The 23,243-nt window shown below is 41.4% G+C and overlaps 1 protein-coding gene across 1 annotated transcript in view; it reads right to left on the bottom strand.

Moving 5' to 3' along the window:
* LOC128699009 (zinc metalloproteinase nas-34-like) overlaps nt 1-23,243 on the bottom strand; it is a gene marked incomplete at its 3' end in the record, with an annotated part of 80,884 nt that overhangs the window by 54,141 nt on the left and 3,500 nt on the right. The window contains exons 3-5 of the mRNA XM_070096762.1: nt 21,666-21,743; nt 21,199-21,385; nt 17,507-17,691 (exon numbers count right to left, since the gene is read on the bottom strand). Of these exons, the coding sequence (XP_069952863.1) occupies nt 17,507-17,691; nt 21,199-21,385; nt 21,666-21,743 (450 nt within the window). The remainder of the gene's footprint in view (nt 1-17,506; nt 17,692-21,198; nt 21,386-21,665; nt 21,744-23,243) is intronic.

Raw genomic sequence — 23,243 nt, 5'->3', positions numbered from 1 at the left:
CCTGGCTGGCGGTGTCCCAGAGGCCATCAGACCCTTTTTCTTTGGTGCCTCATTGTGTGCCCTCCGGAAAAAGGATGGCGGAATCAGGCCCATTGCAGTGGGTAACACCCTTCGGCGCCTAGTCGCCAAGGCTGCAGTAAGAAGGGTGAGTCAAGAGGCTGCTGCAATGCTGAAACCAACTCAGCTCGGTTTCGGCGTTCAACAGGGCTGTGAAGCAGCTGCCCACGCAGCACGAGTATATATCAAAAACATGTCCTATGAAAAAGCCTTGGTCAAATTGGACTTTGCCAATGCTTTCAACTCAGTCAGAAGGGATGCTGCTCTCCAAGCAGTTTATAGAAACTTCCCTTCCCTTTATCCCTTCATAGAATCGTGTTATAGTGTGACTTCCAAACTATTGTTTGGGGACCATGAAATTGACTCGTGTGAGGGCGTGCAACAGGGGGACCCTCTCGCCCCCTTTCTATTTTGTTTGGTCATCAAGGAAGTCACAGAGGCACTCTCCAGCGAGCTCAATATCTGGTTCCTGGACGACGGTACCCTAGCTGGCACAACAGAATCTCTCCTGGAGGACATCAGTAAAATTAAAGACATGGGAGAAAGCCTGGGACTTTCTTTAAACCCCACCAAATGTGAAATAGTTTCTACCAATCAACAGTTGATCCAGAATATTAGTACCATTTTACCAGGAGCACGAGCCATTGATCCGGCCAATAGCACTCTCCTCGGTGCTCCTCTTGGGTCCAATGCCATCGATCTGATCCTAGGAAAAAAAGTCTCAGACCTCCGGACGATGGAAAGCAGGATGAAAGACATTGACACACACGATGCCTTCTACCTACTCACCAGGTGCCTGTCAACCCCAAAACTTACCTATTTTCTGAGATGCTCCCCAGCCTTCAGCAGTCCAAAACTCAAGGAATATGACTCTCTCCTGAAGGCCATGCTAGAGAGTGTATTGAATCTTTCCCTTGACGATGGACAGTGGTTGCAAGCCTCACTTCCGGTCAGGCTTGGAGGGCTAGGAGTACGCAGATCCTCCCAGATTGCTCTACCAGCTTTCCTATCCTCTTCCATTGCATCAAACGAGTTGATAAGACAAATTCTTCCTGACACCCTCAGTGACTCAGCAGGAATAGAAGACCCTAGCTATGTCAGTGCCATCACCGAATGGGAGACTCTTGCTGCTCCAGCACCAAACCCTAGTGCAGCACTGGCTCACAAACAGTCAAGCTGGGATAGCCCAATTGCTGAAAAGGTGCTTGCCAACATGCTCAGGGCTGCAACATCAGATAGGGAGATTGCCCGTCTCCAGGCTGTGAGTGCACCTCACTCCGGGGACTTCCTCCAAACAGTTCCCATATCGGCAATGGGAACGCGACTCGACCCTAAGACCCTCCGTATTGCAGTGGCTCTGCGCCTTGCTGCCCCAATTCACACAGAATATATGTGTATTTGCGGCGAAGTGCAAGCAGACCAATACGGTCTACATGGTCTTAACTGTTCCAAAACCAAGGGCTGGCATGCAAGACACAATGAGGTCAACGACATCATTAAGAGAACCCTTGCTACAGCTGGATGCCCTGCCGAGAGGGAGCCACGATCACTTGCAGCAAACAATACCCACAACCCAGCAAACCGCCCCGACAGGATCACCATCTATCCTTGGAAGAATGGCAAGCTCTTAGCATGGGACTATACCTGTGTGTCCACACTGGCTGACACCTATATCCATCACAGTGTGGGGCGACAGGGAGGAGCTGCTGACCACAGGGAGGAGTACAAGATCAGCAAGTACAGGGACATTAGCCAACAGTATCAATTTGTCCCAGTGGGATCAGAGACCTTGGGATCATGGGGAAAAAATGCCACACGTTTCCTTAAAGAATTGGGTTCCAGACTCATCGACACCACCAGGGACCCAAGGGCAGCCACTTTCATGTTCCAGCGCCTCAGCGTCGCCATCCAGAGGGGAAATGCTTGCTGCATACTTGGTTCAAGTCCAGCCTCGGAGGAGCTGGAGGAAATTCATCATCTTTGATACATTGTGCCATTGTATTCATGTTTAGGTTTTTTTCTGTAAATGTATTTTGTTTATTAATAAATGTTCACATAAAAAAAAAATATATATATATATATATATATATATATATATATATATATATATATATATATATATATATATGTCGTGCCGAATAGGCAGAACTTGCGATCTTGGCTTAAATAGCAACGCTCATCTTGCCATGTAGGACAAGTGGAAATTTGTGTATGCAGTAATTTCGCAAAATCATTCTTAACCTAACGAAAAAAAATATATTTCACTGTGTTTGTTTAGTATTAAATTACTGTAAACAAATCTAAAATATATTTAGTTGGGTTAGGCTAAAATAAATTGCAATTGTTATAATAAGGTTAGGTAAGTTTTCTAAGATTCTTTTGGTGCAAAATTAAATTTTTTTACATAAACATTAATGAAAAAATATATCTTTAAACGTATAAGAGAAAATTTTAGAAAGGACTTCATTTTAAATGAGTTCTTGCTAACTGACCAGTTTTACATATTCAGCACGAGATATATATATATATATATATATATATATATATATATATATATATATATATATATATATATATATAAATATATATATATATATATATATACACAGAGAGAGAGAGAGAGAGAGAGAGAGAGAGAGAGAGAGAGAGAGAGAGAGAGAGAGAGAGAGAGAGAGAGAGAGAGAGAGAGAGAGAGAAAGCTGGTACATACTTTGAAAACTTACCTTTCTTCTCCAGTTGTTGCCTTTGCAACATTGCATTGCTCCTGATGATGCACTGAGAGTGTGAAAGTACTTGATCTAAAAATTTCCACCTGCATGACTTGTCTTGCATATTATTTTTTCAACAAGTTGGCCATCTCCCACCGAGGCAGGGTGACCCAAAATGAAAATCCCAAAAATTAAAGTACTTTCGTCATCATTCAACACTTTCACCTCACTCATACATAATCATTGTCTTTGCATGCATATATATATATATATATATATATATATATATATATATATATATATATATATATATATATATATATATATATATATATATATATATAATGTCGTGCCGAATAGGCAGAACTTGCGATCTTGGCTTAAATAGCAATGCTCATCTTGCCATATAGGACAAGTGAAAATTTGTGTATGCAATAATTTTTCCAAAAACATTCAGAACCTAACGAAAAAATATATTTCACTGTCTTTGTTTAGTATTAAATTATTGTAAACAAATCTAAAATATACTTAGTTGTGTTAGGCTAAAATAAACTGCGCTTGTTATAATAAGGTTAGGTAAGTTTTCTAAGTTCCTTTTGGTGCAAAATTATAAATTTTTACATGAACATAAATGAAAAAAATATATCTTTAAACGTATAACAGAAAATTTTAGAAATGAGTTCTTGCTAAGTGACCAGTTTTACATATTCGGCACGACATTATATATATATATATATATATATATATATATCTATATATATATATATGTGTGTGTGTGTGTGTGTATGAGTGTGTGTGTGTGTGTATGAGTGTGTGTGTGTGTGTGTGTGTGTGTGTGTGTGTGTGTGTGTGTGTGTGTGTTAGTTACCATTTGGTCCTAGGCACATGTCGATTAGACACTAGGCCTGTTGTATGTGCATGTGTGTATGTGTGCACGTGTGTGTGTGTGTGTGTGTGTGTGTGTGTACTCATCTAGTTGTACTCACCTAGTTGAGAAGGACCCCAATGGAAATAAGTCACTCTGTCTGACTTTTTTGGGTTATCCTAGGTTCTCTACACATATGCTGCTATGTATGATAATTCTATGTAACTGTATTTGTGTATACCTGAATAAACTTACTTACTTACTTACTTGAGGTTGCGGGGGTCGAGTCCGAGCTCCTGGCCCCGCCTCTTCACTGATCGCTACTAGGTCACTCTCCCTGAGCCGTGAGCTTTATCATACCTCTGCTTAAAGCTATGTATGGATCCTGCCTCCACTACATCGCTTCCGTGTGTGTGTGTGTACTCACCTATTTGTACTCACCTATTTGTGGTTGCAGGGGTCGAGTCCTAGCTCCTGGCCCCGCCTCTTCACCGGTTGCTACTAGGCCCTCTCTCTCCCCGCTCCATGAGCTTTATCAAACCTCGTCTTAAAACTGTGTATGGTTCCTGCCTCCACTACGTCATTTTCTAGGCTATTCCACTGCCTTACAACTCTACGACTGAAGAAATACTTCCTACTATCTCTCTGACTCATTTGTGTCTTCAACTTCCAATTGTGGCCTCTTGTTTCTGTGTCCCCTCCCTGGAACATCCTGTCCTTGTCCACCTTGTCTATTCCACGCAGTATTTTATATGTCGTTATCATGTCTCCCCTGACCTTCCTGTCCTCCAGTGTCGTCAGGCCGATTTCCCTTAATCTTTCTTCATAGGACATTCCCCTTAGCTCTGGAACTAACCTTGTTGCAAACCTTTGTACTTTCTCTAGTTTCTTGACGTGCTTTATCAAGTGCGGGTTCCAAACAGGTGCTGCATACTCCAGTATGGGCCTGACATACACGGTGTACAGTGTCTTGAATGATTCCTTACTAAGGTATCGGAATGCTGTTCTCAGGTTTGCCAGGCGCCCATATGCTGCAGCAGTTATCTGATTGATGTGTGCTTCCAGAGACATGCTCGGTGTTATACTCACCCCAAGATCTTTCTCCTTGTGTGTGTGTGTGTGTGTGTGTGTGTGTGTGTGTGTGTGTGTGTGTGTGTGTGTGTGTGTGTGTGTGTGTGTGTGTGTGTGTGTGTGTTTCATGTTGCAATCAGCACATCATCAGGAGCTTGTAAAGTTGCTGGAAACAGGAGGATGTCCAAGCTAATACGATCCCAGAGGTTGTATTCACTGGAGAGAGGGAGGCAGGGAGAGAGAGAAGGAAACAGGAAGTGCCCCCAGGCACATCAATGCCCATAGCCAGAAGGATGAATATTATGGCATGAGAAAATTCCCACAAGCACTGATATTGAAATAGAAGCTTAAATGAAAGTAACTTGGCAATAATAAAAACTCAGTCATATTCTTCTATGGTATAAGTAATTTTTAATATATAAATATATTGTCAGTGATATAGAAGTCACTGGCAATCATGGAGTAACATTCCTTTAGCGGGTCTATTTAAATTGACGAGAAAACGGGAATATTTAAAGGGAAGACTCCTGAAAGTTACACAAAGAAAAACAGGGCTCATTAAAATAGACTCATATAAAGAGGGAGGCATCTGTAATTACAAGGAAGACGGCCACAGTTACTCATCCCATTTGATTCTGAGGGAAACTCTGGTTCAGCCTTCAGAAACTGCAGGAAAAGTAGACCCTAATTCCTTGGTGTGGCACTACATTTAGATAATCTAATGCTTTCATATAAGACTTAACACTCTAGTCCCGTTTATTAAATTCAATCTGCTTTTTCAGGTCTGACTTCCAGTTGCTGCGGAATATACCAAGATGGACCTGACATTAAATTATACAAGAAACATTGGCTGCAGAGTTCATTTGTTTGATGTGTCCCTCCGGTAGAATACTTAACACTATGCCTGTCCTGTAGCTCGATTACTAGCGCACTCAGGTCCGGAGTTCGAATCCCCGGTACGGCTGGATAACATTAGGATGCGTTTCCATAAGACACCTGCTGTCCATGTTTGCCCATCAGTATAAAATGGGTATCTGGGTGTTAGTCGACTGGTGTGGGTCGCATCCTGGGACAAAACTGACCTAATTTGCCCGTAATGCTCTGCATAACAAGCAGCTTTCTATATAGTAGTAAGTCATTGATGTCAGCTATGGTCTGTATACCTTATACATGTACTTGTAGAAACATAGATATTGCTATTATTATTATTATTATTATTATTATTATTATTATTATTATGTCTTCCTCCCTACGTGAAGTCTGCAGTGTCTGTTTCCCTAATCCATATCTAATTTCTGGTCTTTTTGCCCCTTCCTCAGTGTTCATAACCTGTCTGTGGATTAATTTTGGCCGGTGTAGATCCCAGTTTGCTATTTAAAAAAATTTGAAAAATTTAATAACTACATCTCCAGATAATGATGATTTCCTGCATTAATTTCTGAGTGTCACATCTGATTAGCTTCTATGCACTAAAATTGATAACGCAACTTATGAGTGGTATCAGTGGTCAGTGCTCACGACAGGTCATAGGTCCTGAGCTGCTATGGGGATTAGTGTGTTTCTGCCGTGTTTTAAAATCTGAGGTTAGAGTGTTGAAGGAGGGGATCCTACTTCTTCAACAGGAAATTAGGAGACTGAAGGCTCTCCTCAATGGGTTTGGGAGCGAGTGTGAGGTGGCTAGAGTGGTTGGGAAAAATGAGGCTACCAGCAGTGAGGTTCAATCTATCACTCGCTGTGAGGTGGCTGAAGGTGGGGAGGATGAAAAGGCTACCAGCAGTGAGGTACAGTCCAGCACCTGCTACAAGTGGCGAGTGGTTCCCAGTAATGGAAGGAACATCAAAATAAGGGAAGTTAAGGTAGGAAATCGCTTCTCTGTTCTTCAGGATGAGTGTACCTCAGTGGTCAGTGAAGGTAAAGGTACTACTACCCCTGGAGCTGGTGTTGGTGACATAGTCAACAGGTTGATTAATATCATGTCAGGTAATGGGAGCAAGCCAGTTATCTGTCTCAGTGCTGGTGGAAATGATATCCGGAAAGGTAGGAGAGAAGAGCTGCTAGATAAATACAGATCAGCTATAGATTTAATTAGGTCTAAGGGAGGGGTCCTAATCATATGTAGCATCTTGCCTAGAAGAGGAGTGGGCAATAAATGGTTGTCTAGGGCAACTGGTGCAAATTGCTGGCTAGATGAATACTGCAAGGAACTTGCAGTCCTATTCATTGACAACTGGGACAACTTTTATGGCAAACATGATATGTATACAAGAGATGGGGTACATCTCTCTGGGGCAGAGGTGGTAGCACTTGCCAACTCGATCGAGAGGTATGGGTGTGTGAAACAGTCATGTTGCAACACTAGGGTTGAAAACAGTAAATGTTTAATTAAAAGAAATTCATCATGAAGTTACAAATAAAGACAATGGATCATGTCAGGAAACAAAGAGAGACAGCAGAAGGCAGTGAGATACTTGCCCCCTTAAGGTTTACTGTACTAATAGCAGAAGTTAAAGAAATAAGATAGGTGAGCTAAGATTAATTGCAAGTGTAGGAAGCATAAGAGAGACTTGTCTCAATCTGAAAGATAGAGAAAAAAAAGCCTTCTGAATGCACATACATGGCTATAAATTATTCCACACTGATAGGGTCAACAGGAAGGGTGGTGGAGTAGCGATATTTGTCAGAGACAATTTAAATTGTTGTGTTTGACAAGATATAAAATTAAAAGTGTCAGCTACTGAATCTGTTTGGTTATAGCTTCTGGAGGGTTGTGAAAAACTAATCTTGTGTGATTTCCAGACCCCCAGACCTTGATAGGGAGTGCAGTAAACTTCTATGCGACGAAATTCGTAAGGCATCTACATACGAAAATGTTGTGCTAATGGGAGATTTCAACTTTAGACAAATTAACTGGAGCAATTTGACAGGAAATTCAGTCAAGTGACTTTCTTGATACGATTCAGGATTGTTTTCTTAAAACAGTTTGTGACAAAACCAACTGGAGGAAATAACCAGCTTGACTTGGTTCTTGCCATCAGGGTATCGCTAATTAATAATCTTGAGGTTAATGATGAACTTGGGGAAAGTGATCCCAAATCACTCAGTTTTAATATATCATGGAATTACCCAAATAATAGCAGTCAAGTCTCTGTCCCTGGTTTCTGCTTGGCTGATTTCATAGGACTGTGAAGTTACCTGGATGGGCTGAACTGGAATAAGCTAACTATTGGTCAGGTAGGTGGTGATGGTTGCTGATATGACGTTTTCCAGAGCATAGTTCTAGCTAATCAGACAACTAATGTTCCAAATAGGGAAATCAGATCAAACAAAAATGATCCTAAATGGATAAACAATATATTAAAACATCTCACTGGTCAAAAGACAGGCATATATAGGCGAATCACAATAGGAGAGGGGCAGTTAAGAAAACAATATATTCAACTAAAGAGAGAAATAAAAAAAGGGAATAAGAAAAGCAAAAAGATATGAGGTTAAAATTGCAAGACAATCAAAGACTAACCCAAAAGGATTCTTTCAGATATACAGAAGTAAGGTTAGGGACAAGATAGGCCCACTCAAAAGTTACATGGGTCAGCTCACCAACTGTGATAAGGAAATGTGTAGAATTTTTAACACTTACTTTCTCTCAGTTTTTACACAGGAAGACCTTTTTAAGGGGGGCTCCTTGACGCGGGGAAGAGGCTCTTGGTCTGAGGAATTAGACTTTTTGGTCTCTTTCCTCAGACCGAACCTAATTACCCCCCAGTCCCCCCTACCCTATCCCATCCTTCACATCCTTCTTTTTCCTCTTCCTCCTCCTCCCCATCCCTCCCATATTTCCTCCCTCTTTTCAGTCTTTGGGATTCTTCCCACAAGCAATCTAGTTCCTAGGTAGCGGGAAGGGTACTGGGGTCCATCCCATTCCATTGAGGCCCTTGGCGGTGGTGTAGTTTGCTCTGAATTCTGGATCACCTGGGGGTGTCCCAATCCCTCTCTGGTCTCCCAGGGCATGGTTTTGGGTGTCTTTTGGGTGATGAGTGTATCTCTGGAGGCTGCTTCTTGGATTCCAAGGGGTGGTAGCCAAGGAGGTATGATTTGTGGTGGATATCCAGCCGCCCTCTCTTTTGTTCACTGAGGTGGCTCTGTAGACGTGAGGTTGCTATCCTGGATTGCTGGTTTACTGGCATGAAGGGTAGGGTATGGCACGGGTTCCATGTTGCATCTGCACTACTTGCGGTGCTGAGGTCCTCTTGGGCGTGGAGGGGGATTTATGGTCCTTTTTTTGCCTCTTAGGAGCTATTTCTCCCTGTCCCCCCCCCTGTTTTCTTTCTTTCTTTTCTTTCTAAAAAACAAACAAAGAAGTGATCTAACCATGGAGTGCCCTATCCAAGAACCTGCTTCCCCTGGGCTCCCTTCTTGATACCACACCCCATTCTGACCCTGACTCATTTTTTGACCATTCTTCGGACACTTCTAATGCCCCTGTACCTCTTCCTGGTGCTGTTTCATCACCCGCTTCAGGTACCTTCAATACGTCTGACCTCCACTCTTCTTTGACTGTGCTTCCAGCCTCCCCCTCTATGGTGCGGCAATATTCGAATCACCAGCCCATCCCACGTTGGACTAATTCCAGTCCCACTCCTAAATGCCCACAACAGTTGCCTGATGATACTTCTTTGTTTCCTTCTCGTTCTACTCGAAAAAGACTGACACATCATGTACTCCCTTTCTTCAGCTTCAGAATGCACAATGGACAAAATTCTTTCCTTTACGACCGACTTCCTCTACTGCCTATCTTTCCGATCATAATATTGGCAAGGAGCTCCTATGCTATGTTGGTAGAGCTATATCCTTTCATGCTCTCAAGAACGGTACACACATCATCACTGTCCAGAATGCTAACCAACCAAATGACCGTTCTCTTCTTTCAAATATCGATACTACTCCAGTCACTATCGAAAAACATCATTCCCTCAATTCTTGTAGTGGCACTGTCATTCTGCCCCATACCATTGTCCAACAGAATTTCCAGACATGTGACGATAACATCCTGGAACAGCTGGAACTCCAAGACCTCCCAATCCTCAAAGTAGACACTTTTGTTCTTCCTGCCCGCAGGCAGAGGCGATACCCATGCAATGTAGATTGATTAACTTTCGACTGCTGTGAACTCCAATCCTGTGTTTATATAGCGGGACATCGTTTAGAAGTTCGAAAGGTGATCCCTACACTGTGGTGTAGGGATCACCTGCTGGCATTTTGGTAATCCAGCGAAATATTGCAGGTCTATAGCCGAATGCCCAGTCTGTGGTGCCGATGACCATTCCAATACGTCTTGTAGTCTACCTTCCTCTTGGCTTAATTGTCATGAGGCTCACCCATCTTACTCTCGCCGTTGCCAAGTTTACTTAATGAGTGAGAAATCCGTTACCTCAAAGAGGCAGAAGGTTTCCCCTATGCTATGGCAGTTTCTCATCTACACTTCCATGGGAGACTACCCCATATTTCTTATTCTCATGTTTCTAAATGACCCCTCACCTCTGGGGTCCTATCTCCTGCAGCCTCCTCTGGGGTTACTCCTTTCATAGTCACTCCTGTCTCTAACTCTTTTGTTGTCCTGGACTCAGAAGTCCCTACCTCAACACCTCAGTCTGTGCTCACTTCTTGTTCTCCCTCACAAGTTCCAGTATCGACAAGACCTCGTACAACACCTCCTTTCCATCACCCCTCTACTTCTCAGAAGTCCAAAAAATCCCCATTGCTCAAATCTTCTTTAACCCCTCCTTCTACCTCCACATTTTACCTTCCTAGTCTCTGTACCTGGTTCTTCACCTCCCACTGGCTCTGTGACAAGTGTGGAGGTTCACCCTCCTCCTTGTACCGTCCCTCCCTCCCCTGTCCTCTCCCAAGTTTCTTCCTCTTCTAGCCCCTCCCAGCTTTTTTCCTCTTCTGCCTCCTCCCACACTTCTTCTCCAGTTTCCTCTACCCTTTTGTTCCCTCCTACTTTGGTACAGTCCATTGCTGTCCCAATCTTTACTCACCCTCCTCCTTCCATCTCCAGCATTGTCTCCCATGCAACGTCTTTGTCTTCCAAAACACTTGAAGCTATCTCAGAATATACCGAAGAGACTAAACCATCAATGGACAATGATCCCCCTCCTGTTCCTCCTCTTACCTTTCCTCCATCTGCATAACTCCTATCTTTGCAACATCCCCTTGCTTCGCCGCTTGCACGTTTTTCGCTGGCACCACATTTGGACTTTTCTAACCCCTCTACTCTGTAGGTACTTTACCTGCAGATTTCTTGTATATTTCTCGTTACCAATCATGGCCTATTTACAGTGGAATATCCGTGGCCTCAGAGGTAATTGGGGTGAGCTTCAGATGTTGCTCTTCCGGTTTTCCCCTGATAATGTTTGCTTACAAGAGCCAAAATTACACTGCTGTTTTCCATCTCATCTCAGGCTATGATTTATTGTATTCTTTGGATCCTTTTTCTGATGGAACTTTAATGAAAGTGCCCTTCTTATATGCATTGATATTCCAAACTGTCAAGTATTTGTTCATATTTTGCTCCATTACACTGCAGCCTGTATGCACTTGAATAAGTGGTATACAATCTGTTCTTTGTATCTCTCGCCTTTTCGGGCATTATCTATCCTGGATGTTGCCTTTCTTGTTTCGTCCTTACCATTACCACTTCTGTTACTTGGCGATTTTAATGCCCACCATTTCCTCCAGCGGGTCTCACTGTGACTCCCATGGTATTCAGTTAGAGGCTTTTCTCGCTTCTTACCCCCTCCTTGTTTTAAATACGGGTACTCCCACCCATTTGGATCCTCGTACTCATACTCTCTTTTGCATCGATCTCTCGGTCTGCTCTTCCTCCAATGCACTAGACTTCACCTGGTCTGTCCTCACGGACTTACATGACAGCAATCATTTTCCAATCATTCTTACTTCTCCTTCATATTCACCACCTCTTCATAGCCCACACTGGCAATTTGATCGAGCAATTTGTGACCTTTACTCAACTTTCAGTAAGGTTCCTTCTTCGTCCTCCACTGATGAGCTTTTACACCTCTTCTCGACCTCAGTTTTAACAGCAGCTTCTCATTCTATACCCTAAACCTCAGGCAGGCATTCTCAGAAGTGCATGCCTTGGTGGTCTCCTGCTTGTGCTTGGGCCGTATGTTTGAAACATGCTGTGTGGAGCAGGTACCGGTATAATAGAACCACTGATTTTAAGCAGAAGCAAGCATTTGCTCGCCGTCTCATCAGTGACGCTAAATGCACTTCCTGGTGAGATTATGTTTCCATCATCACCTCTGCTTCCTCCATGAGTGAAGTCTGGAAAAAGTACGGGAATTGAGTGGTTAATACTCTCCCGACTGGGCTCCTGTCCTGCGGGTTGCCGGTGTTGATATAGCAAACTCTCTTGGCGTTGCCATTGAAATTGGTAATCATCTGGTCCGTATTTCTCAGGGGCTCCGTCTATGCCCCTCGTTTCTTTCCTCAAAGTCTGCCAGAGAGGTAGCATCCTTAGACTTTTCTTCTCTCAAAGAAGAATCTTTTAATGTGCCTTTTACACTTCTGGAACTGGAGGTAACAATCTCAGCTTGCCGATCATCGGCAGCTGGACCTGACAGCATTCATATTCGGATGTTACAACATTTGCATCAGTCAGCCCTTGCAGTCCTCTTACAACTCTTTAATCTTATTTGGTCACAAGAAGTTCTTCCCCAGCTGTGGAAATCTGCCACTGTTCTCCCTTTCTGCAAACCGGGTACTATGGGACATGATGCCTCCCACTATCGCCCCATTGCTCTTACCATTGCAATTTGCAAAGTGATGGAACGTCTGGTAAATCAACGTTTAATGTGGTATTTAGAGACACACAACAGTCTCTCCACTAGTCAATATGGCTTTCATATGGGCCGTTCTACCATTGACCCCTTACTACGCTTAGATACGTATGTTCGTAATGCCTTTGCGAATAACCACTCAGTTATTGTCATATTTTTTGAACTTGAGAAAGCATATGACAACTTGGAGGTATAATATTTTGGCCAAAGCCCACTCCTTAGGCCTCCGAGGCAATCTACCATCCTTCCTCAAGAACCTCTTAACTGACAGACATTTCTATGTTCGGGTTAATAATGTGCTCTCCCTGGACTTTGTCCAAGCTGAAGGTGTCCCCCAAGGATGTGTTCTGAGCACAACACTTTTTCTTCTTGCTATAAATGATTTGGCCTCTCTTCTTCCATCCAATATTTGGTCATCACTCTACGTTGATGACTTCGCTATAGCTTGCGCAAGCGCTGAATGTCACCTTATTGCAGTTTCTCGCCAGCATGTGGTCTTCCGTGTTTCCAATTGGGCCACCACTCATGAGTTTATATTTTCCAGTACTAAAACTCACCATATTACTTTCACCAGATGTTCTGTCATTTGTGTTCATCCATTGTACCTCTATGGCTCACTTATCCCTGAATGTGATACGGTCATTTTTCTAGGCCTACTGTTTGACCGTAAGTTATCCTGGAAACCTCACATTACCTCTCCGAAGGCAACTTGTCACAGCCGGCTGAACCTTCTTAAAATCATTGCTCATCTTTCATGGGGAGCTGATCGTCGAACTCTCCTTTGCCTACATTCAGCCCTAATTTTATCGAAACTCGATTATGGTGACCAGATCTATTCGGTGGCCTCTCCTGCTACTCTCTCTAACCTTAATCCCATCCATCACCAGAGATTACATTTATGCCTTGGTGCTTTTCGCTCTTTACCTGTTGAGAATTTCTATGCAGAAGCGAATATTCCATCCTTGCCGATTGCCATGATGCCCATTGCCTTTGCTAATATGTTCTCTCTCATGATCTCCGCAGTCCTTCCATATATAAAATAATCACTGATGTTAATAGACATTATTTGTTCGTCGCCCCTGCTTACTCCTTCCCTTTTCTCTTCGCCTGCATTCGTTCTTGTCTTCCCTTCAGTTACCACCTTTCTATGTTCATGTAGCATTTCACTTTTCTCTACCTCCTTGGGAAGTTCCAGCTGTTCGTATCTGTTCTTTCTCACTGCCATGTGCGAAAGCCCAAATGCCTACAGTAGCTTCCTGTTCTTTTTTTCTTGACCACTTCTGCTCTCATTCTCATGCCATCGCAGTGTACACAGATGGTTCTAAGTCTTCTGAAGGCATCGCATTCGCAGCAGTGTTTCCAGACAGTGTCATGTGAGGTCATTTACTATCCTCGGCTAGCATTTTTACTGCTGAATTGTATGCCATTCTTGCAGCACTTATCCGTATTGCATCTATGCCTGTGTCACCATTGGTGGTTGTTTCAGACTCCCTTAGTGCTTTACAGGCTATACGAAAATTTGATACACCTCACCTCTTAGTTCTCCGTATCCAACTTTGGTTACGCCATATCTCTACCAACCACAAAGATATTGTTTTTTGTTGGGTCCCTGGTCATGTTGACATACAGGGCAATGAACAGGCAGACGCTGCTGAGCAGTCAGCACTACATGACCTCCCAATTTCATATAGAGGTGTTCCATTCATGGACTATTTTGCTGTAATTGACACCCACCTTTGCTCCCACTGACAACAACGTTGGTCTGATCTGCTCTATAACAAATTTCATTCTGTTAAATCGAGTATAGGTTACTGGCCGTCTTCTTGTCATCAATGTCGAGGTTGGGAGACTACTCTCTCCAGTCTTCGCATCGGCCACACTCATCTTGCTTAGAGGTATCTCATGGAGAGGCACCCTTATCCTCTCTGTGAGAATTGTCGGGTTCCAGTATCTGTTAGCCACATTCTGTTAGACTGACCACTATCAACGAGCATGCAGACTTTACCTCCAACATCGTTTCAGCTCTGTTGCTCTGTCTTTACTTTCCCTTCTTGCTGATGGACCCTCCTTTTACCCGGACTCTTTCATTGACTTTTTTGACAACTGATTTACTCCACAAACTCTGACGATGATACCTTTAGCACTCCTCTCAGTCCTTTCTACCTCAGTTTCTTGCTACCTTTACCCCTGCACTATCCACTGCACCGCTGTACTCCATAACCTACCAATCATCCCTCTCTCTCTTGCTACCTGATACCCTCACATCCTTCCCTGCCCTGCAGCACTGTATAGCATTTGTGGTTTAGCGCTTCTTTTTTATTATAATAATAATAATTACACAGGAAGATACTAGTGATATTCCAGAAATAATAAATTATGTAGAACAGGATGATAAACTGTGCACGATTCGGGTCACAAGTGACGTGGTCCTTAGGCAAATAGATAAATTAAAGCCTAACATATCCCCAGGCCCTGAACTGTATGCAAGGGTTCTAAATGGATATAAAGAGTTTAGCAAACCTTTGGCTAATCTTTTTGACATATCACTACAATCTGGCATAGTGCCAGATAAGTGAAAAATGGCAAAAGATACCTATTTTCAAAGCTGGTGACAGGTCCTTATCTTCAAACTATGGACCAATAAGCCTACCTCCATAGTGGGAAAATTTCTGGAATCAACAACTGCCGAGGCAATTTGTAGCCATCTTGAAAAGCATAAATTTATCAACGAATCTCAACACGGTTTTACAAAAGGGCGTTCCTGGTAATGAATATGATATTGTGTATATGGATTTCAGTAAGGCTTTTGACAGAGTCCCACATCAGAGACTATTGAGGAAAATTAAGGCAAGCAGAATAGAAGGAAAAAAAATTTCCTGGATAGAGGCATAGCTGACAAATAGGCAGCAGAGAGTTTGCATAAATGGGGAGTAATCAGAGTGGGGAAACGTTACGAGTGGTGTTCTACAGGGGTCAGTGCTGGGCCTCTTGTTCACAATCTACATAAAGGACATAGATGGGGGAATAAATAGCGATATAAGCAAGTTTGCCAATGACTCCAAAACAGGCCGACGAATTCATTCTGACGAGGTCTTGAGAGCACTCCAGGAAGATTTAAATAGAGTGATGCAGTGGTATTGGACAAGGAAATAACCATGCCACACAAACTAAATAATGTAGATCTTAATATTGCTGTCTGCAAAATGATTTAGGAGTTCTGGTTAGCAGCAGCCTAAAACCAAGACAACAGTGCATAAGTGTTCACAATAAGCGAGCAGAATCCCTGGCTTCATATCAAGAAGCATAAATAATAGGAGTCCTCAGGCTGTTCTTCAATTCTATATATCTTTGGTTAGGCCTGATTTAGATTATACTGTGCAGTTTTGGTCACCTTATTACAGAATGGATATAAATGCTCTGGAAAACGTACAAACGAGGATGATAAAGTTGATCCCATGTATCAGAAATCTTCACTTTGAGGATAAAAGTGAGGGCCCTGAATCTGCATTCTCTAGAAAGACGTAGAATTAGGGGGGATATGATTGAGGTGTATAAATGGAAAACAAGAATTAATAAAGGGGATATAAATAACATGCTAAAAATATCTAGGCAAGACAGGACTCGCAGCAATGGTTCTAAGTTGGAAAAATTCCGATTCAGGAAGGATATAGGAAAGCACTTCTTTGGTAATAGAGTTGTGGATAAGTGGAACAAACTGCCAGGTACCGTCATAAAAGCTAAAACGTTGTGTAGTTGTAAAAAATAGCTTAGATAAATACATGAGTGGGTGTAGGTGGGTGTGAGTTGGACCTGTCAAGTTTGTACTACTAGGTTAGATGCTGTGCTCCTTCCTTAAATGAATGTGACCTGACATGACTAGGTTGGGGAATTGCCTTGGCACGGTGGGGGATTTGGACCTGCCTCACATTAGCCAGTAGGCCTGCTGCAGTATTCCTTCTTTCTTATGTTCTTATCAAGCATAATGTGCTGATTTATTTTAAGATATTGGTCTGAAAGTTAAGACACATGTGCAACATCTGGATATCTTTATTGTAGACGTTTCGCCATCCAGTGGCTTTATCAATACAGATTCTAGGACATAATAGGAAGACAGTAGAACTATATACAAAAGATGAGGTAATCAGTCCCTCGGCCTTGGAGTTAGTGTTCACAGCATCGTGGTGGAGGAGAATCTGGAGCAAAGGCACAACTTGTCAGACACTGCAACATCATGGAATCTTGGTTCAGAGGACATCTACAAGACCTTCTTCACGGCTGCTGCAACTAACCCATCTCTTTGGGAAGGACCTACTTCCACTGGGGAATCCCGCCTACCAGTGACTGCCCTCGTCTGCTGCCCGTCCCTATCCACTGACGCCTATATAACCGCCAGTCTTCTTGCCTTTGCTCCAGATTCTCCTCCACCACGATGCTGTGAACACTAACTCCAAGGCCGAGGGACTGATTACCTCATCTTTTGTATATAGTTCTACGGTCTTCCTATTATGTCCTAGAATCTGTATTGATAACCACTGGATGGCGAAACGTCTACAATAAAGATATCCAGATGTTACACATGTGTCTTAACTTTCATATTGTCGGTATTTTATACCTTTCTTGCACAAGATATTGGTCTCTTTGAATGTTTCAATTATATTTCGGTTTGTATGTCCTAATTTAAAATTTACATTTAAAAATTAATTGAATATTAGTTTCCATATGATTTGTGAATGTCTCCTCTGATTGACTTCAAATATTCAATGCTAACATTCAAATGCATTATTAAGTTATGCCGCACTGTGCACTGTTCCTGTCGCCAACACTGAGGTACACAACACTGCTGTGTACCTCACGGATCTCACGGTGACCTGATAACATCAAGATTTTATATATGATCAATCTGAAATTGTAACTATGAAAAAAACAAAATCTGCCAGATTTACTTCATCACAGCCTTGACCTATGGAGATGTTTTGACCATTAGTGGCTTGGCGCCCAATTAAAGACCAACATCCAGTGCCATAAAAATAAATGAGATAAGGTTGGTTGGTGTTGGTAACCGGGGTAAACTTGATGCAGGTGTTGTCCATCCAGTGTTGCAGACCAGCAAGTACTGCTGTCACATTCACTGAAAACAACAAATAAAAAATGGAAAGTAATTAATTATTTTAGAAACATTTAAATTTTGATGTCTAAAATGTCTATAAAAAAAAGAAGGCACAATACTGTGACTGGAACGATACACAAATAACCCGCACATAAAAGAGAAGCTTACGACGACGTTTCAGTCCCACTTGGACCAAGTCGGACCGAAACGTCGTCGTAAGCTTCTCTCTTATGTGCGGGTTGTTTGTGTATCAAAATTTAAAGATTCTACTTACCTACGTCACTTACCAGTGACACTGACAGCAATGGAAAGAAACAGATTTGTGGAAAATACTGTATATTTTCAGAAAATACAGTGTATTTTGTATGTAAATTAGTGTAATATATTGTAGGTAATAAAAATTAATTTGTAAATAAATAAAGAACCAGCGAAATTGGTGAGCGTCGCTGGGGAAAGAGTCGCCATGTTTTGAATGGACCAAGAGAAACGTTAGTGAAAATCGGAAGAATTTTCGTCGCTCTAGAAGTTATATTGGGCTTAAAACCTCTCAAATAGGAGCCGAAATTGTTGGAATTGCAGTCTTGCAGAACTTGAGAATTAGGCGACTGGACAGGACTCCGTAATTAGGTGGAAACAAGATATTACCACAGCTGAGTCGATGTCTGTATTTATGTTGAAATTCTGGCCAGTATTTTCTTCATAATTTAGGCAAGGGGTTTTGTGTATGACACACCGTAATCTCCAGACTAATTGGTGAGTGGTATTAAGATAAATTCTCCTTCAATGTATATGTATTCATTTTTAAATTTAATATATAGCCCATATATTTATATTGTTTTACCAGAATTCCTGGTGATGTATATTTCATTTGAAATTAATATAGGTCAAGAGTGACTAGTGGAGATAGAGATTGTAGTAGGTATCGAAGGGGACATTTTTTGCGACCTAAGTGTCCTAAAATTCCTACTTGTCTCTCTAACCTTGATAAAAAATAATTATCTTTGTTACCATTTACTGGCAAGTATCTAATGAGATTCACCCCAGTAAATTTAATTTTCGAAAAGATTAATATATTAAATATGTACTTAATGTTCTAATTTACTTACATTTCTTTATATAATATTACAAAATATTAATGAAAAAGTTCTATTTAATTTGTATTAGATTATTTTTTACAATTATATCTAAAAAAGTGAGAGAGATGATTACAGAGCAATAAGTGATAATTAGAGTTGCTTAACAATGTGCTTCACTGTCTTGCTTATTTATTATGTATCCTCGATGGGATACATTTATTATGTATCCTCGATGGGATACATTTATTATGTATCCTCGATGGGATACATTTATTATGTATCCTCGATGGGATACATTTATTATGTATCCTCGATGGGATACATTTATTATGTATCCTCGATGGGATACATTTATTATGTATCCTCGATGGGATACATTTATTATGTATCCTCGATGGGATACATTTATTATGTATCCTCGATGGGATACATTTATTATGTATCCTCGATGGGATACATTTATTATGTATCCTCGATGGGATACATTTATTATGTATCCTCGATGGGATACATTTATTATGTATCCTCGATGGGATACATTTATTATGTATCCTCGATGGGATACATTTATTATGTATCCTCGATGGGATACATTTATTATGTATCCTCGATGGGATACATTTATTATGTATCCTCGATGGGATACATTTATTATGTATCCTCGATGGGATACATTTATTATGTATCCTCGATGGGATACATTTATTATGTATCCTCGATGGGATACACTTAAATTACTGCCTGAATTCTTATTTTGGTCCAACATTATTGTAGTCAACTTGAGAATGTCTCATTATCTCAGCTTCATATTTTAAACACTAATAAAGACTGAAGAATAAGACACTTGTGCAACAGTTGGGATTCTTTACTGAGGAAATGTTTGGTCACACAGTGGCTTCATCAGTCCAATATAGAGACAAAGTGTAGAAAAAGCGGATTTTGAGCTAATCAGTTCCTTAGCCAGGAAACAATGTGTCATATCCATCAATCCATTCCTGATTTTAGTTTTAATGCAATAACTTGGGAAGCTGTCGTCAGATAGGCTTGAAACTTCAACATTGGTAGTTAGAGTGCAAGTGCCAATTTGATTATTTTTTAATGGATGTGTTTCCGATAAAATAGCTGAGAATGAATATTGTAAAGTGTTCCAGTGGATAATTGCTGATAAATCTTATGGAAAGGATTATATTTCATGCATAAAGCTGTGTTGCTGCAAATCTATCAATTTATTAATACAGTAAATAAATTTATTAACTGATAGAACACATCTTCTGGTTGAATTCAATTTTGTAGTGTTGGTGTGCTGGTGTGTTGCTGTGCTGCTGTGCTGGTGTGCTGCTGTGCTGGTGTGTTGCTGTGCTGGTGTGTTGCTGTGCTGGTGTGTTGCTGTGCTGGTGTGTTGCTGTGCTGGTGTGTTGCTGTGCTGGTGTGTTGCTGTGCTGGTGTGTTGCTGTGCTGGTGTGTTGCTGTGCTGGTGTGCTGGTGTGTTGCTGTGCTGGTTTCAAACATTCGACAAATATAACTTTACATCGCATCTTTTCTGCGTTTTGGGAAACTGGTCTCTGAGATAACTTAAGAATGCCTCTTCTGATTGGATTTAAACTTTCAAAGTTGCTGGATCGTAGGGGATGGTTCGAATTAGCTTATATTTGTGAAGATGTCATTTTGTTATTTTACTAAAAATTGGGATTTTTGTGCAATAACTTCTCTGAGTTTCTCCTCTGAGTGACATCAGATCTTCAATTATGATATTTAATCTCACTAAAAACTCATTCCTCACTCTGTAGTGATACTTTATTTTTGCGAGATGAGGTAGAATTTTTTTTACATGGGATATTTAAATACGTTTATGGGGAACGTGCAGAGTCCAAATTACGACTACAGCCTCTCCTTACTTAGCGACGCACTCGTTTACCGTCAACTCGGACTTACGGCACGCTCTCTGACCAGTATGCATACCTAAATAATGTATATTAGTGCTGATGTAGGTTATTCTGTTTATTACAATATACAGTACACTACTGTATAAACATTTAAAAATATACTAAAAATGTTATAAATGGTGAAAGGGTGACATTAAAGCAATATCAAAGATGGTTAATACAAATCCACTACCATTATAGTATGCTTCTCGTTTAGTGACGAATTCGTTTACCGACGCTGTCTTAGGAACGGAACTCCATTGTTAAGTGAGCAGAGGCTGTAATTTTTTGTGTTGGAAAGTGATTTCGCGTAACAACTTAGCATTATGAAGTAATAAGAGTAAAATTAATGAAACTTTGAAAAAAATATTGGAATCCAGTTAGTTTGTAAACAAAACAAATCATCAGAAAATTAAAGGGGATAGTGTTCAGGTACCTGGAACTCAGTGTGTACAGACATTGTACCACTGTCTTATCTGACATACCTGGACTAACTGTGGTGTACGGTACCACTGTCTTATCTGACGTACCTGGACTAACTGTTTTGTACGGTATCACTGGGTAGCCGTTGGGACCGTTAGGCCAGCGGTAGACTAAGTTACGAATGGCTTTCCTCTCTCTTAAAGCCTGCCACTGCTCGGGCGTCAACATTATGTCCTTCTCAAACAGCTTTTCCCCGTCCACATAGTCAGGGTTGGAGTATTCGAATCCCTTGTCCTGAAGTAAAGGAGAGTTGAGTTACAGTTTTCTCATTTTATTTCAGACTACGTAAACAAGATCAGAAGGAAACTGAAAAAATGTCAGAAAAGCACGTGTACAGAGAGAGAGAGAAAGACAGACAGACAGACAAGCAGACAAACAGACAGACAGACAAACAGACAGACAGACAGACAGACAGAGATAATAACAATCATCAGAAAGGCAACAACAAACAGACAGATTATTAAAAATAACTACTTTTAAGTCAAGCTAGAAAAAAAATCAGAAGTCAACTTACAAGTATATTTGGTTGAGGAGCGTCTCTGTTTCTCCTGTTGATGACGTCAACAAAAACGTCCTCGGAAATATCTGCTTCCTGTTGAAAAAACAGAAGGTGGAATATGTTATTTATTTATAGAAGTATCATTGAGTGTAGGTACAGTGTAGGTTCATGCTGGTGTTTAGGTGTATGTACAACATGTTTGTCTGTGTGTATGTATGTATGTATTATCTTTGCCTTTGATAGTTTTCGAGATTTTTCCAACTCAGGTGTTTACCTAGTCAACCAGGATGTTGCTGGCAGCCAGCTGGTACACATATCCATCATACTCTGGTTCATCTGGTAGATGGTGGTGGAAATTGTCTACTTTTCTCTTATAGACTAGTTCCAACAGTCTTTCAGAAACTTTCTGGCAGGATGTTAAAAAGTATGGGCCTGGTATGTTGGTACAATGTTTTCTTATTGTGACCATAGCGCACCTGTCTTTCATTGAAATAATTATACACTCACTCTCTCATATCACTCATTCATGTATGTTGTTATGACAGTTTGCAGATTTGTGATCAGGTCCTCAAGTACTTTCCATGTATATATTATGAAGTATCTCTTCTTTGCTCCAGTGACTACTTTGAGGAATTTCCAGCAATTTAAATGCTTTATTTGTACTCTATGTACCATAAATGATCTTTGAATCTGTTAGTGCTCTGATATCTCTCTTGTGCTGAGTAAAGCCGTCACTACCAAACATTACTACAAGCGAAAGAGCACAAGTGATTTGAAATATCCCTCAATTGGTCAGTATTTCATATGTCCTGAAAATCCGGTGTATCCACCCAATCATTTTCAGGGTTTGTGTGTTGGTTGAGAGAAAGGTCAGCTGATATTACTCCCAGACTCTTCACATGTTCCTTTCCTTCTATCTGGTGCTCCTCTTGTGTTTTACAGAAAATTTTATCCTTTTTAGCTCTTATTTTTTTCCATGTCAGAGCAGTCGAAACTTGTCACCTGGAACTTGTCCCTGGAGCGCAGGCGGGAGAGATACATGATTATATACACCTGGAAAATCCTAGAGGGACTAGTACCGAACTTGCACACGAAAATCACTCACTACGAAAGCAAAAGACTTGGCAGACGATGCAACATCCCCCCAATGAAAAGCAGGGGTGTCACTAGCACGTTAAGAGACCATACAATAAGTGTCAGGGGCCCGAGACTGTTCAACTGCCTCCCAGCATACATAAGGGGGATTACCAACAGACCCCTGGCAATCTTCAAGCTGGCACTGGACAAGCACCTAAAGTCGGTTCCTGACCAGCCGGGCTGTGGCTCGTACGTTGGTTTGCGTGCAGCCAGAAGTAACAGCCTGGTTGATCAGGCTCTGATCCACCAGGAGGGCTGGTCACAGACCGGGCCGCGGGGGCGTTGACCCCCGGAACTCTCTCCAGGTAACTCTCCAGGTAATTGAAATTTATATTATTTTGGTTCCAAACTGGTGCTGCCTACTCCAATATGGGCCTGATGTACACGGTGTACAGAGTCCTGAACGACTCCTTACTGAGATGTTGTAATGCTGTTTGTTCTTAGGTTTGCCAGGCG

This window comes from Cherax quadricarinatus, chromosome 55, assembly GCF_038502225.1.
Source record: "Cherax quadricarinatus isolate ZL_2023a chromosome 55, ASM3850222v1, whole genome shotgun sequence".
Lineage (NCBI taxonomy): Eukaryota > Metazoa > Arthropoda > Malacostraca > Decapoda > Parastacidae > Cherax > Cherax quadricarinatus.
The sequence above is the reverse complement of the archived record's forward strand: the minus strand, read 5'-3'. Positions and strand labels throughout refer to the sequence as shown.